We start from the raw sequence: 17,850 nt of genomic DNA, 5'->3' as shown, positions 1-17,850 counted from the left end.
GGGAAATTGTTAGAGATGTCCCAGCTCTTCTGCCTCTAAAATTGTGAGGGTGAAGCATTTGGCTTTGAACAAACCCTCCATGTGATGTTGATGTGCAGGTTTAAGAACAACAGGCGTGGAGCTTGGAAGGCCACCCCCTACTGAGGGTCTCAAGCAAACAGTGAGTTCTAAAGAGAAGTGCTGGATCAGATTGTCAGTGATGGTTTTCCTGTACTGTAAAAAGGATGAAGAAAGAGGCAGAGCCAGGCCCTAGAAAGGATGCTTGGGTGAGCAACACTGTTGCTTTTGTCATTGCTGCTTGGAGGAGTCATGGCAATGTAGCTTGAAAATACTAGCTATGGCAAAAAGCAGTTGCCAGTAAATTTGTAGCCCATTCATAGTTGAAAAAAGACACACGAATTAATAATGAGCATTTATGAGGGTTTAAAATTTTTTAATTCTATGTATATAGATGTTTTGCCTGCATGTATGCCTGTCCACCATGTGTGTTCCTGGTGCCTGTAGAGGCCAGAAAATGGCATTAGATCCCCTGGAACTGTAGTTACAGATGTGCTACTGTGTGGGTGTTGGAAATTGAACACAGGTCCCCTGGAAGAGCAGCCAAAGCTCTGAACAGCTGAGTCAATTTCCAGCCCTTTACAAGGTTCTCTGAGGGGAGGAGACACAGTTGTTTCAGACAAGATACTCATGGTGCTATGTGATTAAAGGCATCCTGGGCACCCAAGAATTTAGGAATCATTTAATTGAGACTTCTGGTTGGTATAGCCTTGAACTAATCCAGTAGATTTTCTGCACTCTTGGCTTTGCACTTATAAAATGGACTTCATAGTGTTTGCTCTCTCTGCTTTGCTTTAAAGACAGAAGAGGCATCTAGTATGTTCCCCTGAGTAATGAGTATACAGGATACAGGTGAATAACAACTTGCAAATTATCCCCTTTTCTCTTTCTCTCTTTTTCTTCTTCTTGTTCTTGTTCTTCTTCTCTCTCAAGTTGGTAATAAATTGCTTATTCTATGCCCAAGTTATAGTCTTAGGAGTTTGAAAACAGTGTATTTGCCCAAGGTAGCTGGAGGCATTTAAGACCTGGCTTATACATGTATAGAATCTGACCCAACACATGCAAACACCTTGGAATTTCTCCCCTAACAGACACAGAGACAAATTCAAAGCCTGTCTCTAATGTCCGGTTTTCTTCCTTTTAAGAAACAGGCAACTGGGAAATTGAAGGAGAGATGAAAGAGAAGAGAGAAGTCAGAATTGATCCAGCTTGGCATGAAAGGTGAGGGGTTCTGGGTACCTTTCCCTAGCTCTGAGGCAGAGAGATGTTAGGGAGAAGGGAAAAGGCAGACAGATTAATCCCCTTGTGCCGTGTTCTCCTCAGGCAGCCAACAGTGTGTGGTAGGTGCTGCGGTGGGCGGGGAGGGGGGGGAGAAGCCAAGACAGCTGATGCACTGAGAAAAGGCAGAGAGACTCTGTCCAGTGACTGTCTCAAAGCTACGGTGAGGCTGCATGGGCGAGGGGTGCGGGGAGGGCCCGTCATTCTTCTGGCTATTCGGGGGGTGCCACAGAGTTCAGGGGTTTACCAAGGCTTTGCAGTAAGTATGTGGCTGATGCAGCTTGGATTAGTCTGCAAAACAAATAAAGGCAGCACCATTCATAGACAGCTCCTTGTATCTTGAAATTCATTTACACTGATCAGATCATTGGATTCAAGCTGCCCAGAGATCCCACTCCAGCCAAAGGTGGCTCTCTCTGAACCTGTGGGCACACAGTGACTTCTCTGGTCCCCGGGTCCTTTAATGTTCATTCCAGTTCCTTTCCTCTTCTTTTCCATTCCGGGAAGACAGCTGTATTCCTGCACTCCCTAACCTTGTCCCCCTTAGATGCTCTTTAGGATCAGAGAAGGAGGGAACACTCAGGTCCTTAGAATGACAGGTACTCACTCTCACCAAGGGCTCTATTATGCTTTCCCTGAGTTATCACTAGAAACAGTTAAGTGAGGACTATTTGGAGCTCCTTAGCCACTCAGGAACTGTGTCCAACTCCCATGTGTATGCCCTACATTCAGCCTTACTCTGAGCAGACGCTCATAGCTCTATGGCCATTTTAACGCATCTAACTCAGGAGGTTGAGCATCTTTTATGTGAGGGCTTTGGAAGCAGTCAGAATGAGATGGAGCCATTGAAGATGCTGAATTCAAGACCGGAGCAAGCCCAAGCCAGACCAAACCGTAGCACAGAGATGGGAGCTGGGCATGGGATCCCGTATCTAGCTCTGGGGTTGTTGACAATTCTTAGCTCCCGGGAGAGGGAGAGATGATTTTCTTTAAGAGCATACCCTTCCCCCTCCCATTGGAAGCCTACCCATCACAAATTGGTCTTGATGGGTTCAAACAAAGCAATACAAACTTGGTTGGCTAGGGAAGCCGGTGTGTATCTGGGAAGAAGAGTTGGAGGAGGAAAAGTGATCATAAACAAAACTCTTAATGCAACTTTCAAAGGAATAATAAAATGTTGAAAAATAAAAAAGCGTCTGCCTGCGAGAGTGATACTCAGGGCCAAGAAGTGAAAGGAGGAAATGTGTGTGAAAACAGCAAGTAACACCCTGCCTTGACACTTTTAAGGAGAGAGGGAGCCCTGCTCTAAACCCCAAGAGCGTGCTGCCTGATGTTCTGCAGCCTTGAGTCTGCAGGCTGTGAAGGCATCATCCTTTTAAGCCCAAGCTTCGGTGGAGAAGCAGGCAGTTCCATCTTGAGAATCATATGTGGATCTGGGAGACTAGTCTACATAACAAAGCTTTAGGCTTCATGGCTATTTGGAAAGTATGAGCTTCACAACTCGCTGTGAAAGCTAACTGGGGGTCTGGCTCGGCCTCCCACCCAGGGCCAAAGAACAGTTTTCTCATCACTTAAGATGTTCTCCGGTTCTATAGTGGCCTAAGAATATAAGAAGACACCTATTTTCACTTCTTATCAAAAGATGGTGTGTTTAATTTCATTCCAGCACTGGAAGAGGGGAAAACCCTTAAACTCATAACACACAAACAAGGACAAAGTAAATGCTTTGTAAAGTGACTGGGGGCGGGGATTGAAAAGCAATGTTGTTGCTGCTGGTGTGGACTTTTTGTTACTTAGCAGCAACGTCAGAGCCTGCACAATGCATGGCCATGAAGAAGGGAGGGAGGCAACCGAAGCTGTTGAACTAGGTGGAGTGGTCAGGTGGGAAGTCCATCTCAGCTCACTGGGGCCCAAGGGGAGAAAACTTAGAATTTAATCATCACTCTGAGAAAAAGTAGCATCTCTCAGAGGCTGGGTCACGGGGTTTGTCATTCACAGCTGGTCACAGAGAAACAGCTCACTGAGACCACTGGCTCATCCTTCACGTTTCCCCAGTGGTCTTTGTAGTGCGGAGCCAGGGTCCTTCCGTGCGTGAGCTACACCTCACCTGTCTACTTGAATATTTGGGGTCACAATGTTCTCACAAACGTAAAGTGATTTTTCTTGACCATGTGAGAAAAAGGGTCTGTGTGGGGCCTGAGCATCGCAGGTAGAAAGGGGGGGTTGGGGCGTCTGGTCTGTGTGGGCACCGAGCGTCACGGGTTCTGACCTCAGCTCTGCCACATGAAGAAACGCTTGGCATTCTGGAGACAACCAAATGTAAAGCCAAACAACAACAACAAAAAACCCCACAACATGACAAACCCTGCCCAAGCCTGGCAGGTGCTGCTGTTAGCCATGTACAACCATGTGCGCAACAGGGTAGAACAACCCGCTAACTCGGCCATCGGTTTCGTGTGTAGGCGGTTTACTGTAAGTTGTAAAGCTTTCAGAGAGGCTTATCATTACTTCACACCATGGGCAGTGTGAGATGTTTTTTGTTTTGTTTTTTTAACAAATAATCTTATTTCACATATACTTAAATTCTTGCAGTTAAAATTAGAGGAACCTGGGCCACATCGAACCTGCTCTAGGATGTCCGGGAAGTCTTTTACATCTTCAGCTTCGCTTTCAAGGATGTTAACTAGGAACAAGGATTTGACCGCCAGGAGTGTTTTAAACCTCTCCTGAAGATCTTGAAGAATAAGAATAAGAAAAAGCAAAAGACTGAATTTAGGAGGCTACAACCCTTGTGGGTCCTCTCTCTTCTCGTCACCATTTGCCCTGAGGCACATGTCCTCTGTGCACTGCATGGCAGCTCAGTTCCCTATTATGAGTCTGAGCCGACTAGCGGGGAAGGGACTTGACCCTTCTCTAGCTTTCTGAGGGGATCTAAGCAGAATGGGTCCATCCACACAGCCTTTGGTGTGTGCCCGACACCCACATGCCTTCCTGCCTCAGGAGCTTTGTGCTTAGAATCCCTGATTGGGAGGAGCTGGCTACAGACTCTCAAACCTTTAGCATTTGGCTGAGTTTCAGATGAAATATTTCATTCTTTGTAGGACTCCCCTGCCACCCTGATATTGTCTTGATGACACAGAGGACGAGTGACAAATTCTCTCCAAACATTTTAAAGCTATTTTGTTGGTATCTACATTATTTGAACCTGAAACTTCTGAGAAGAAAATATCAGATTCCCCGTTCTGTCCCTCCAGTGAACATATGCTTGCCTTACATACCCGATGTGAGAGGTGTCACTTAAACTACAACCCCAGGTCACCTCTGTCTCTGCCTGTTATTGTTCACTTAGTCAAGATTTAATTCCACAGACCCTCAAAATAATTTTGTCCAAATGCTAGCTGTGAAATCCAGACTCGGCACTTGGGCATGTGGACTGAATTTTGTTTTAAATCAATTGTGAAACTCCGGTGATCTAGAAGGTTCCGCAGTGTGTGCTCCCCATCTGCCCTCATCCAAAACTGAGATGGGAACTCCACTGAGGGTGCAGGGTTGAGGGAAATCATGCTTCTCTGACCCGGCCAGTCTCAGATATCTGTCTTCCATCTTTCTCACTTTCAGGAGGTTGACCAGGCTAAAACACCAGACACAAACTCACTGCCTTCTTCACCAGCAGAATGATGTTGCTGAAACAGTATTGAAACTATAGGGCCATCTGTCCCTTCTAGGCTCAGGAAAAACTCTAAAGAGCTTTGCTCCAGATCTCCTGCTGCTTACCATCTGTAGGCTTAGCTATGAAGAAGGCTACTCTTACATTGCAGGAGAAAAGGCTTAAAGATGCTCAGTTCTATACAGACGTCCAGGCCTCAGTGTTATATGTGTTAACCACTGTGGTCTGACAACAGTACAATCTGAAGCATGATGTCTCAGGATTGTGCAACAACCCAAATTTCTGCAAGTGTCGCTACGAATACTGATTTTCAATTTTATTTAGAGAGTCAATCTGACCTAGAAAGATTTGAACTGTGATTTCATGATGTCCAGGACACCTTTCCCTGTACTTCCCTAGGTCACTAAGAATTAGCCTTATTTGTTAGAAAATCGCAAATTATTTCATGAAACCAATGATAATCCTATTTGACTCATATTTTGGGCAGTAGTTCAATATTATACTACTATGCTAGAACAGAAAGGAAATAGTTGACAATATTCAATTAATTGTGGACTCAAATAGCTGAACCCAAACAAGAAAGATGAGGGAGGTGGGGAAGAGCCTACATTTGGCTCTTTTAGAAGAACCAATTTCAAAAGCAGAAGAGCCAAGGATGCCCATCATAAACTGAGTTTACCTGGACAGTAACTCTACCATACTGGAATCTTAGGAACAACCTCTAGACAGATGAGGGTACCTGGACAGAACATCCACCATCTCGACTTATGCAGACACAGATTTCAAGGGGCCTTGAGCGAGAGATACACCAACTTAGACTGATCACTAGGCACTTTCTATCCCCCAGATCTCACTAATGCTGACCGTATGAGGAAGGGCTTCGAGTACTCACGTGGTATCAAGCCTTGGCTAGCCAGCTGCTCCTGGGTCCTTCGCTGTTGAAGCCGTAACTGTAAGACTTGGAAAAGGAAGCAGGAGCTTGTGAGTTGGGCTGGGAAGAGTAGGTCGCGTATTTTCATCATACTTTCCTAGCCCTTCTGGTTTAATGTCCAGAAGGGGCTTTGCACGTTATTGTGAAGCACATTTCATTCCTGTGGCGGGCAGAGAGAGGTGGAGAGGGCCAGGATGCTGGCGGGACTGCACGTCCACAGAAGCTAGAGTGGTCGGCTCCCTTGAAGAAGCTGTTATTTCCCGAGCATGGTGCTTCCCCCTCTACACTGCACCATCTCCAGGATGGCTGTGACCAAGTCCTGTGACCAAGTGTTATTGGTTTAGAAGTCTGTGACTTCAAAGCGCAGACAAAGCGAAGAAAACATCAGCCGAGAAGACCCATCAGAACCCAGATCATGTCTTTACCCTTCAATGGATGTGCACCCCGGCCACATTGCTTAAGCTCCTGGATCTTCAGATTTCTCACTTGTTATAGGAGTCACACCTACCTGTTAGCATTGCCATAAAACCCATAACACAAGTGTGTGCACATAATTAGCAGAGTGTCTGTCTGCAGTGCCGCCTGGATGCTAGTACTAGGAGAACCAGGGATTCTTGTGGAAATCTAGAGGTTGTTGGAACTATGCTTCTCTTAGGAAAAAAAAAACACTATAAATTACCCAAACATTATATTATGTACATGTATTAGATACTCATAACATGAAGATTATATACAAAACATGTACCTGTAAAAACGTTAGCACTGAGTCGTACAGGATCTTAATTTATGAGCAGAATATTCACAATTTTCTTCACTCTCTCTTCCCTCAAATACATTCTGCTTTTGGAAATTCAGCTTTTTCGTTATGAATATTCTATTTTCTCAGGAGGATTCTGATTTTCCATTACGGTCATTGGCTTAAGTTGTTGGTAATAAGCCTCCATCACTATGACAAAATAGCTGACATAAACAGTGTGGAGATGAAGGGTTTGCTTTGCCTTGTACACTCAGAAGTTAAGTCAACCCTCTCACTAATTAAAAATAGTAAACAATAAACAAACTACACACACACACATACACCACATACATGCACACACACAGACACAGGCCACACACACAGCACACATACATGCACATACATGTACACACACTACACACTTGTGTGCACACACATACCACACACACACCATATGCACACACACAGAGACACCATATACATGCATGCACACACATACCACACACAGAACATACACAAATACATATATCTATACACATGCTACAGGCCTATATGCATACAGATACCACACACACACCACACATATGCATGTGCAACACACACACACACACACACACACACACACACACACACACACCCTGAAGAATAGCAAACATTAGGCAGATTTCAGAGGGGGACCAACACTTGGAGAAATGACTTGACTTCAGCTTCCTACTTTGGAAACTTGGGCTTGAAGGTAGCTGCAGTAAGAAAGTGACCGTTACTGACAGCTACATCTCCAGAAGCAGATCAAAGTGCAGACTTCTGGTCAGAGGCATCAGGGAGTGGTGGCCTGCTAAGTGCTGCTGACTGCCAGAGTGTGATGGGGAAATCAAGCAAGAGAACAGTAAGAGCGAGCAGGGACCCCTAGCTCAGTCCCTCCCCTCCCTCCCCCTCCAGTTTCACACTGATTCCTAGTGACTCCGTGGAGCAGACTCTAGACACATCATTTGTGTCTCTGTGGATTAATTGTCTGCTACACTAAACACAGAGAAATCTCCATTTCCAGAGGATTGTGACAGACTTCAGGGTTATAGAATACATATATATATGCAGCCTCAAAGCAACAGGGCCCACGGGTCATGGCCCGGCAACAGGACAACCTTTCCTCCTCTGTATGTTGGTTGTCTCAGGTACTTGTCAGGATACTTTTTACTAAAATGGGCCATTGATTTCAATGCCCAAAACTAACATTGCATCTTATAAACTCCAGAGCACCCTTTAAAAAAAAAAAAAAGAAATATACCTTTAACAGCCACTAGAAAAGGAATGCTAAATGATTAAAACAACCCAAAGGAAGAGGAAATATTGGGTGGCGGGGAGAGGGGGGTAACCGGAAAACAAAGTGGTAGCTTTAGACCTTATTGCATCAGCCATTAGGTTAAAATGTGTTAGTAAAGCACTCAAATTAAAAGACATCATCAGAGTGGCTTTTAAAAGACTGTTACTTAAGTCTATATTAGCTACAAATGACATACTTTAAGTATAAAGATTCCAATTAAATATAAATTGAGAAGGTCTGCCACCCAAATAGTATCAAAGCCTGAGTGATGATCAGACTCTCCAACGAAATGGACTTCTAATCAAAGAGCAGTCCTAGAAGCAAAGGGGATTTTAGAGGCTGGGGAGATGGCACAGCAGTTAAAGATGCTCGCCACCAAGCCTGACCACCAGGGTGGGTTTGAACCCTTGGACTCGCAGGGTCTAGGAAGAGGATGGGGTCCAGAAAATGGTCTTCTGATCTCCACACACATACTGTGGGACGCACCCTTCCTCCCCACACACCCACAGGATAAATACAGAAATGTAACTAAAACGAGCTTAGATGTGGCATTTTAGAATTATACAATGGACAATCACTAGTAAGACATAGCAACGCAGACAACATGAGTGTGTCCTCTCTCACCATTTGATTAACCTAGATAAAGAAAACCATCCCCAGCAGGTCAGAGGAGCTGAACAATGTATGTGATCGTATCTTAACTGACTCACATCCTGACTTGGTTGCAAAGCTCTGCCCCTCAACAACTGCATGTGGTACCATCACAGAGCCACCCTAGGCGATAAGCACCATCCTCCCCCACTCCCAGCCTCAGAAGGGCTTAACTGAACTCAGTGTTTTCTGATCAGACTGGCATTAATTAGCTGTCAGGAGCAATATGTTACTGAGGAAAATATTTGGCTACATACTGTAAATAATTCACGGGCCAAAGGGAGAAAAATAATCATGAGGGAAATTAAAAGTACTTTGACCTGAATGGCAATGAGTGGAGGATGTAATTTATGGAAAACAGTAACCATGGCTAGAGGGTAAGTCAGATTTATATGCTCAAATGGGAAAGGAAGAAAGGCTCAAGATTGGTGACTTATGATTTTACATTAAGAAGACAGAAAAATGAGAATGCCCTCCTAATAATAAAATAGTATCAATAGAGATTAAAACACATTGAAATATGCTGGTTTGAATGAAAATGGCTCCCATCGGCTCCCATATTTGTATGCTTAGTCATGTAAAGAGTTGGTAGAACTGTTTGGAAAGGATTCAGAAGTGTGGCCTTTTTGAAGGGGGTGTGTCACTGGGAGTGGACTTTGATGTTTTCAAAAGCTCATGCGGGGCAGGCCCCTCTCTCTTCCTCTCTGCATGCTGCCTGGGTTCAGCGCTCAGATACTGCTCAGGCACAATATCTACCTGCTGCCATGCTCCCTGCCTGGCGATAAGTGGTCTAATCCTCTGAAACTGCAAGCCAGCCCTCCAATTAAGTGCTTTCTTTTAGAAGAGTTTCCTTGGTCATGGCTTCTCTTCCCAGAAATAGAACAGTGACTAAGACAAGCAGAAATCTTCAAAAGAGAAAGCAGATGCATATTAGAAAAACCTAGCACAGCTAAAAGCAGATGTCAGGAATGACGGATAAACTCAGGCAACTTCCTTCTAGACTGACAGAAAAGAAAAACCGGACAAAATGGACCTATGTTAGGAATGAAAACTGGAATGTAACTATATATATATATATATATATATATATATATATATATATCATTAGACATTAAAAAGATAATGACAGACTATCATTAAAGATGTGTGCTAATAAATTTATCAACTCAAATAAATGTATGATATTTTGAAAATTATATCTTATTGAAACCAATACATAAACAAAAATCTGAATAACATTTATTAAATAAATTACACTGATTATCAAAACTCACTCTGCATAGTGATAAACGCCTAGCTCCAGGCCTACGTAATTTTCATAGTGAAATTTTTTTCAAATGTTGCTATAAGAATAAATTATTTGGGGAGCCAGAGAGCTAGCTTTGCAGGTAAAAGCACTTACACTGCCACAGGATCCCTGAAGCACATGGTGGCTCACAACCATCTGTAACTCTAGGTCCTGGGGATCTGATGTCCTCTTCTGACTTCTGCACACATGTAGTATATATACATTTACTGAGGCACACACACATATACATGTGCGTGCGCGCATACACACACACTGCCCCATACACAAATAAACAGTAAATACATTTTTAAATGAATAAATTGTTCTCCAAGTCATCCATCAGATAAGCTGCACATTCTACTTATTTCTGCCACTTAATGAGAATGTTTGATTAACTCGTCTCTTAATGTCATGGACTTTTAACTTAACAAAGAAAAGCATTCAATGCTCTCTGCTAAGATCAACATGTTTGAAGTCTGCGTCAGTTCTCTAGAGAGTAAGCTGTTTTGACTGAGAATTGGGCTCAATGTAGACAACCGAGTAGAAACCAAAAAGAAAAATCTAGGAAAGGAAGCAGCAGAAGTTGGTTCCTTGAACGAAAGAAAGAAATATACCTTACTCTCTCTCTAAAGACTGTGTGAGACCCTTTGACATGCTGTAGGAACTCAAGGGCTCCTTGGTAGAAGGAGCTAGGTCTGCATATACATCTTTCCCTTGGGCATGGACCATGGTGCTCATCAGATTCCTGAACAGAGTGCAGGCCTCCAGATTTTAAGAGAATGCAGAGATCTGAACAGTCAAGAATTCTGAGATTGTGCATCAGAGTTACCATGGAGTTGACAAAAGCAATTTGAAAAGGGTGATGAGCTTAATTTTAGACAATCTGAGTTTTGGAGGTCCCTTACTGCCACTTACAGGGCTCGAAAAAGTTCAGAGGTCAAGGCTTGGACACTGACACTCTGGGTATCACCTTGAAATAGTCTGCAACCTAAGCCTGTTAGCTGAATGCCTTAAAGTAATAGGGATAAATTATCCAAGGAAAGAGACAATAAAAATAATACTGGTAAAATTGCGTTATAAACAAAGAAAAGACACACACACACACACATACACACACACACACACAAAGAGCTCAGAGTGTAAGTTGACTCTGTGCATCTGCTACAATGTGACAGTTGACACCATTCATTTCTATCTGCAAAATAATTTCCAGGTTTTTTTTTTTACTAGTCATGAAGGCTGAAAGAATTGACCAATTAAAACAGTATCTGATCGCCTACTGTGTGATAGGTATTGTTTCCTGTTAGTACATGGAGGGCAAGACAGGCAGTTGTTAGTCTCATGGCTCCAACACTCTAGTTGGAGAGATTAAAACTCAACTTCCCTGAAGAGAAGATCATTTCTCCCCCACTTTTTTCTTTTGTTTTCTGTAAGTATCAGTCTTATTTTGGAGTGTTCTTCCCCGAAGAGTCTGGTTTTGAAGAGCTTTGTAAATGTTCTGAAACTACAAAGTTGCTTGTGTTTTGTGTTTGTGTGTGTGTGTGTGTGCACATATGTGTACTTTAGTATATGGTTCTGCTGACAGGTGTATGAGTTCGGTTGCACTTTTGAAAATCTTTGGGGCCTTCAGATGTTATCAATCATTCACTCAGGCCTAGATCAGGTCTTCTCACGTGATCCCCGGCATGCTGCCTACTGGTAGTGTCCACACAATGCTACAGGGTTACCCGAAAGCCCAGCTTGCATAGAATTGCTTTGTGCAGTGTGTGTGCTACAGGGCTCCTCCTTGTATCTGATGCTCCCCCCCTCCCAACACCCAGGCTCTATTTCCTACACCGGCTCTTCTCCATCAGTCTGTGCCCTCTTAAGCCTGATGCTGCAGATACAACCTTTTCCCCACCTTATGATAATCAACCACGTGGATCTGGGATAGAAACTAACCCATGGAACACAAACAAACAAAACAAACACAAAATGAAAAGAGAAAGCCATGGTCTTGGGATCCTGCACTGTGAAGATGGGTCTGACCAAGGCTATCAGGGCAGCTAGTTGAGGTACAGGAGACAGTCAGCTTCTACCAAGGGCCATGCTCCTGTTTGCATCAGATAAGGGGTTGGGCACAGGGGCTGGAACCATCCTTACCGTTGTGAGGATCATGTTTGGTATCTTGGGAGACACAGCTGGGCCCCCAGATTATTGCCAATACTCCATGGAGCCGTGAGTCCTTCATTGCCTGTGCCTCTCTAACGGCTCTTCCTGTCTCCTCTTATAAACCCCGAATCATCAAAAACCAGTCCTGCTGACATGTCTTTTCTCCACATGCTAAGCTTGCTTATGGCCAGGACAGTCTACCACAAATGCGGGGCATGATGTGCATGTACAACTGAGAACGGTCTGACCTGGAGGAATGTCAGTCAGCATTTACCAACAGAAAGAATGCATACAGAAGGACTGATGCAAGAGTCCTTTCTCAGAGACAGACAAGAGGAGTCTCATCAACAGAAAAATGATAGGCCAACTGCCTCCCAACCATTAGGGTGGCTACTGTTAATAAAACAGAGCACAAGTGGTGGTAAGGAGAAGGATGCTCGGGCATTGCTGGTGTGGCTGTGACACTGGGCAGCTGCTGTGGAAAATATCACAGAGTCAAATACAGAGTTGACATATGGCCCAGAAATGCCAATTCGGGTCCTGTACTCAAAGAATTCAAAGCAGGGGGTTAAAATAAATCCGTTTATATCCACGTACATAGCAGAACTGTTCACAATATCCAGAGAGTGGAAGCCACATGCCTACTGCCTATCAACACAAACATGAATGAAGGTGACAATACCTACAAAGAAAGGACATTCTGAGATGTGACACCACACAAACAAACCCTGCAGACATTATCTTAACTGAGATGAGCCCGTGCCCACAGATCAAACACATTGTGAATGGTTGACTTATCCAGACCAGGGCTGGAGGCAGGGCCTGCAGAGTTATTATTTAATGAACTCAGAGTCTTAGTTAATTAAGAGACACGTGATGGTGGTCGCACAGCACAGCAACTCTGCTTCATGCTACTCTGTTGTATACTTAAAACGATTAAGGTGATGGATTTTCTGTTATGTGCATTCTATTACAATTAAAATCTGTAAGTTCACAGGTTTAGATAAAGCTCAAAGCAAGGTTTAGATATAAATATTAACTTGGACTGGAGATATTTGGCTCTGCTAAGATGGGAAAGAGCACCTGCTGCTTTTCCAGAGGACCTGTAACTGCTAGCTCCAGAAAACAAGATGCTCTCACTTGGTCTTTTTGGGCACATTCGTTTTCTCTGTCTCTCTGTCTTTCTACCTTCCTCCCTCCTTCCTCCCTCCCTACTCTCTCTTACACACACACACACACACACACACACACATACACACACACACACTTAAAAATGAAATAACTCTTTTAAAAAGAGATGCTGCAGGTCCTAGACCCTTCAGACTCCAGAAATACCGGAAACAAGCTTCTATGGTTTATAAGTTAAACCTGCTTGTGGTGTTTTATTATAGCAGCCCCATAGACAAAGGCATTATTTTCAGCTTAGAGATGTCATGGTAACTCCTGACTTGTGAGGCTTTAAGCTTAACTGCGGTAAGCATCCTGAGTTCTCCTGCATTGTCTGGTTTTTATCAGTAAGATATCACACTGTTTTCTCATGTTATTTAAAACCTTTTAAATACACATCTCTAATAACTACAGAACGATTTTCTTCCTTCCTCATTTGCATTCTATCATCTAGGTTGTGGAATGGCCATTACAGGGTATTCAGCTCATTTCCAAGCTTTACGTTTTGTTGTTGTTTCTTATGTTTTTACATTAATTTTAAAAGTTATTACACAAAGTAATGATTTTTTTGTCACAGTATCTCATTTTTTTAAACACTTGGTATAAAAAAAAAGAATTGGGTTAAAAAAAATCTGCCAGAAAAAAAATTAATGATTTAAACAGTAAAATTAACAAGACAAAAGGAATCTCAGTTGCTGAGTTGCACAATCAGTTTCAGTTGCACCATCTGAGCTTCTGGATTTCTGAATGAATGCTGCAAAGAAACCCCACACCATTTACCATTAAAAATGGGGTGAGTTAACCTGTTTCATTGTCAGTGCATCTTTAAAATAATAATAACACCTTCAAATTCTATATTCTGTACGTCTCTGAGGTGTTTGAAGACCTTATCCAACTATTTTACCTTATCTTTCTATAGAATCATCTGTCTGTTACACCTAGGATGTATATTCTTATGATAAAATAGGCTAGTGATTGATATAATCATGATTTGATCAACTAACAATTAACTTGCATAACTTACTTACCCTAAATAGCCTGCAATAGTACTTTCAAAGTATTGGAAGCAAACCTCGTATTATAATTGAGTTGTATAGGTATAGTACCACATATTAGAGTATAAATATATGTAATGTGCATGAAGAATAATCTTAAATTTGAATTCTATACCAATGTATCTAAAATTAAACTTTTTTGCATCTATATGCAAAATTCTACACTAGTGAATTAAAAATAACCTTGTGAGTAACAAGTAAGGCATTAGGCTGAGGACTAGATTCAATAACCTACTTTTTGTCCTATCATCCCTATGTATTTCTATATTCCCCCTTCGTTCTTTTCAACCCCTATCTCCAAACCTAAGAATGAAAGAGAAAGGAAGAGAGGCATTCCTGAGTCCAACCTTGTCTTCTCTCTAAATAAGACCAATGGTAATTTATAGCCAACTCCCCAATGAAAATAAACATCCATTGACAATGAGAAAGGTTAACTCCTGGCTACACCCAGCCAACCTCAAAGAAGATGATGAGCATCAAAGAACCTCCTTATGGAGATGGCTTCAAATGCGGCAAACAAGCCACTCAGGAAAATGTCCTTGTTTCTACCACAGACAGAATTCTGCCTAAAAATGGGCAAGCTTGGATGCAGGCAGAGTCGATAGCCAAACTCTGCCTAGACAGGGTAAGCAAGTCCTCAATAGTTCCTGCTTCCCAAAAATGTATGTCAGATATACTGGGACAGATGGCTGAAGATTATGCTCCAACATTATAGAGAATTTTGAGTGATTGTTAAGGCAGCAAACTGTCTCTGTCATCTTCTCATTTGGGAAGGTGCTAACCTGCACTCCTGGTATATTCAGGTAATTAATTTTATCCCTTCTCAAGTCTCTGATGGGGTTGAAGACCAGATAGTTTAGTTTTACAATTAAGCTTTAAGGGGTTAAGATGTTTTTAGGTCTAGATAAGATGTTTTAAGTTGATAATGATGAGATATGATAGATTTTGATTGACATTCAGAATTTTAGATGCACGAAGATAGGAAAGTTTTCTTCAAGGCTGCCAAATACAAATAGCCAAAACATTAAGAATGTAACATTTACATAATTCCTGATTATTTCATGGTTCTTCTTGCTGTAGGTAGTTTATTGTATATATGTGTAATAATATAAATGTATATGTAAAAAATAAAAAGAAAGAAAGAAGCACACATACACAAACAAAACAAAACAAAAAACCAAAGTAAGTATTCTTTGGAGCTATGCCTGTGACCTTTTCCATTTTTTTGGTGGAACTGAGAGTTAAAACCAGGGCCTTGTGCATTGACCATGTTTTTTTCTAGTACTTTAAAATATTTGTAGGAATGAACCTAGAAGCAGAGTGAGTTGGTCACAGAAAATGCAAAATTTGCAATCTTTAGGTGGTAGGTCTCTCTAAAGGTGGTGCTGATTTTCTTTCCACTAAGTGTGTGCCTGGTCCTTGCTGGGTTTTGTCTGTTTCATTTTGTTTTTGGGTCTCTGTTTGCTTCTCATTGAGCCACCGTGGTCCTTCTTGCCTCACAGCCTCCTGTCTCCAGCCCAGAGGCAACACCAAGGATGAGCCTGGCAATCTATCTGCCCCTGTGTGGCTTCTTCTCTGGGTTTAGCATAGCTGGGAGATTGGAAGTCAAACCTCAGCGGGCATCATGTGGCCTGAGTCGCTCTGCCGAGCTCTGAGGATTCAAGTGGAAAGCTTGCTAGCCCTAGCCTGTGCTGGTTGATGATGCTGCCTTCCCCTCCGGGCACAGCAATTGCTTAGCCCTGTTCCTGAGAGCCTTTTTGTTCTCTCTGCTCCCCTTCAGCTTGCCCAGGCTGCGGGTGACCCTCAAGCTCCTGCCTGGCAAGCCCCGGATGATCCACTGTAGCTAAAAATACTCTCAGCAGAGGGTTGCTTTTTGGCTAGTCCTTTTCTCCAGTTCCTGAAAACAGCAGGTGTTTGTAGAATTCTCACTCTGCCTCCTCTTGGCTGTACTGGTTTTAAGCAGCTGAGGGGAGGGAGGAGTTCTTGGCAGTTTACCCTTATCAGGGTGGTGCTTTATCTGATAGCATTTTAATAATGAGGATGATAAATGTTGTTGTTGTTGTTGTTGTTGTTGTTGTGTGTGTGTGTGTGTAAGTGTGTGTGTGTGTGTGTGTGTGTGTGTGTGTGTGTGTGTGTGTGTGTGCGTGCAAGGATACTTGCTTTCTTTCTTGCTAGGCAAGAGCTTACCACTGAGCTGTGGTTCCGTTGTGTGGAAATCAGTCTTTCTCAGCTTCCCAAACCAAAGCAATTTTCTGTCTACTTCTGCACCATTGTCAGAATTGGGGGCTTCAGGTAAGGCCTGAATTGCTCTTTATTCAGAACTCAGGGGCTCCTCACATCTCTCTGGCAGTCTTGCCTTAGTGCCACAGAAGTTATTAATAGATTGTCTCAGACTAGTGGGTTATATTTCATGTCTGGTTGGAAGAATCAATTTCCTTTTAAAAAAATTGCTTTTTGAGAAGTGCTTTGTAAGAACATTTCCAAATGATCTTCAGGACAGCGTGGCAGGTTCTAGCACCGTGAGCACCTATGTCCCCAAAGCAGGAGCCATGTTCTCCTAATAGTTTCCCTTAATAGAAGAGGTATAAATCCTACTTGTCAGAGAAGCAGCTTCCTGCTGAATGACAATTAAGTGATGTCTACACACATGCAGGTCTAAACCATCAGAAGCATAGGACTGGACTCTCGCGTGCATATCGGGGTAGGACTGGGAGACCCAAGTCAACAAGACTGAAAACATCTGCACAAGCTTGAACTGTGACCTGAGAGGTGACACTTGCCTGTTCCTAGGAAGAAGAAGGACCAGGTGCCATTGAGCTGTCAGAGAGAAACATCAGGACCGGTGGGCATTGTGACTTTTTTTTTCTCTTGTGTCACATAAGCATTCCTCTCTTTGGTGTGCCAAATGCCACTGGCAGGCATCTCTTTCTGCTAATGGGAAGCAGCAATGGAGGGGAAGATAAATTCTAGCTTAGGCAAAGTAACAGTGTCTTCGGGTTTTGATATTCTCGCCTTTACAGCAGCGTGATTAACAGGAGAAGCAGGTTCGGGACGGGGCCAATGAGTTAGCCTTCTCCTTTATTCTGCAAAGTGACCAAATGCCTTTGTTATTACCATGTCTTCACTGATACAGTAGCATATTATTGTAAATCAGCATTCACAGGTCTGAGGCAGGAGAATTGAGAATTTAAGGACAGCCCTTGGTCCATCTAGTGAGACCTCATCTCAAAAAGCAAAACAAACAAATGGCTACAGAAGAAAACCTCCCTGGTTGTTTCTGGTTAGGAAATCTGAGGAATAGATACCTTGGGTTCCTAGTGAGGACATGAACACGGGCCTTTCAAAAGAAGCCCACCTCTCACACAGGGCCCTGGCCAAAGGCTACTGTGCCCAGGATGAGGACACATCATTCTAAGAAGCAGAAACTGAACCCAGCTCACATAGCTGGGGGGGGGGGGGGGAAGGGCGGGCTGGGAAAGCAGAAAGTGGGCAAAGAAGAAAAGGAGCTGCCTTTTGGTTTCACTGCCCACTTTTTCTTCTCCCTGTCT

General features: G+C 43.0%; 1 protein-coding gene across 1 annotated transcript in view; it reads right to left on the bottom strand.

Moving 5' to 3' along the window:
- The window catches only part of MYOCD (myocardin), a 97,655-nt gene that overhangs the window by 54,628 nt on the left and 25,177 nt on the right, over positions 1 to 17,850 (bottom strand). Inside the window, exon 2 of the mRNA XM_084762830.1 lies at positions 5,895 to 5,960. Coding sequence (XP_084618956.1) covers positions 5,895 to 5,960 — 66 coding nt within the window. The remainder of the gene's footprint in view (positions 1 to 5,894; positions 5,961 to 17,850) is intronic.

Source organism: Acomys minous (genome assembly GCF_964271855.1).
Source record: "Acomys minous genome assembly, chromosome: 16".
In the NCBI taxonomy this organism is placed as follows: domain Eukaryota; kingdom Metazoa; phylum Chordata; class Mammalia; order Rodentia; family Muridae; genus Acomys; species Acomys minous.
Note: the sequence above shows the minus strand (reverse complement) of the source record. Positions and strands in the feature narration are given on the sequence as shown.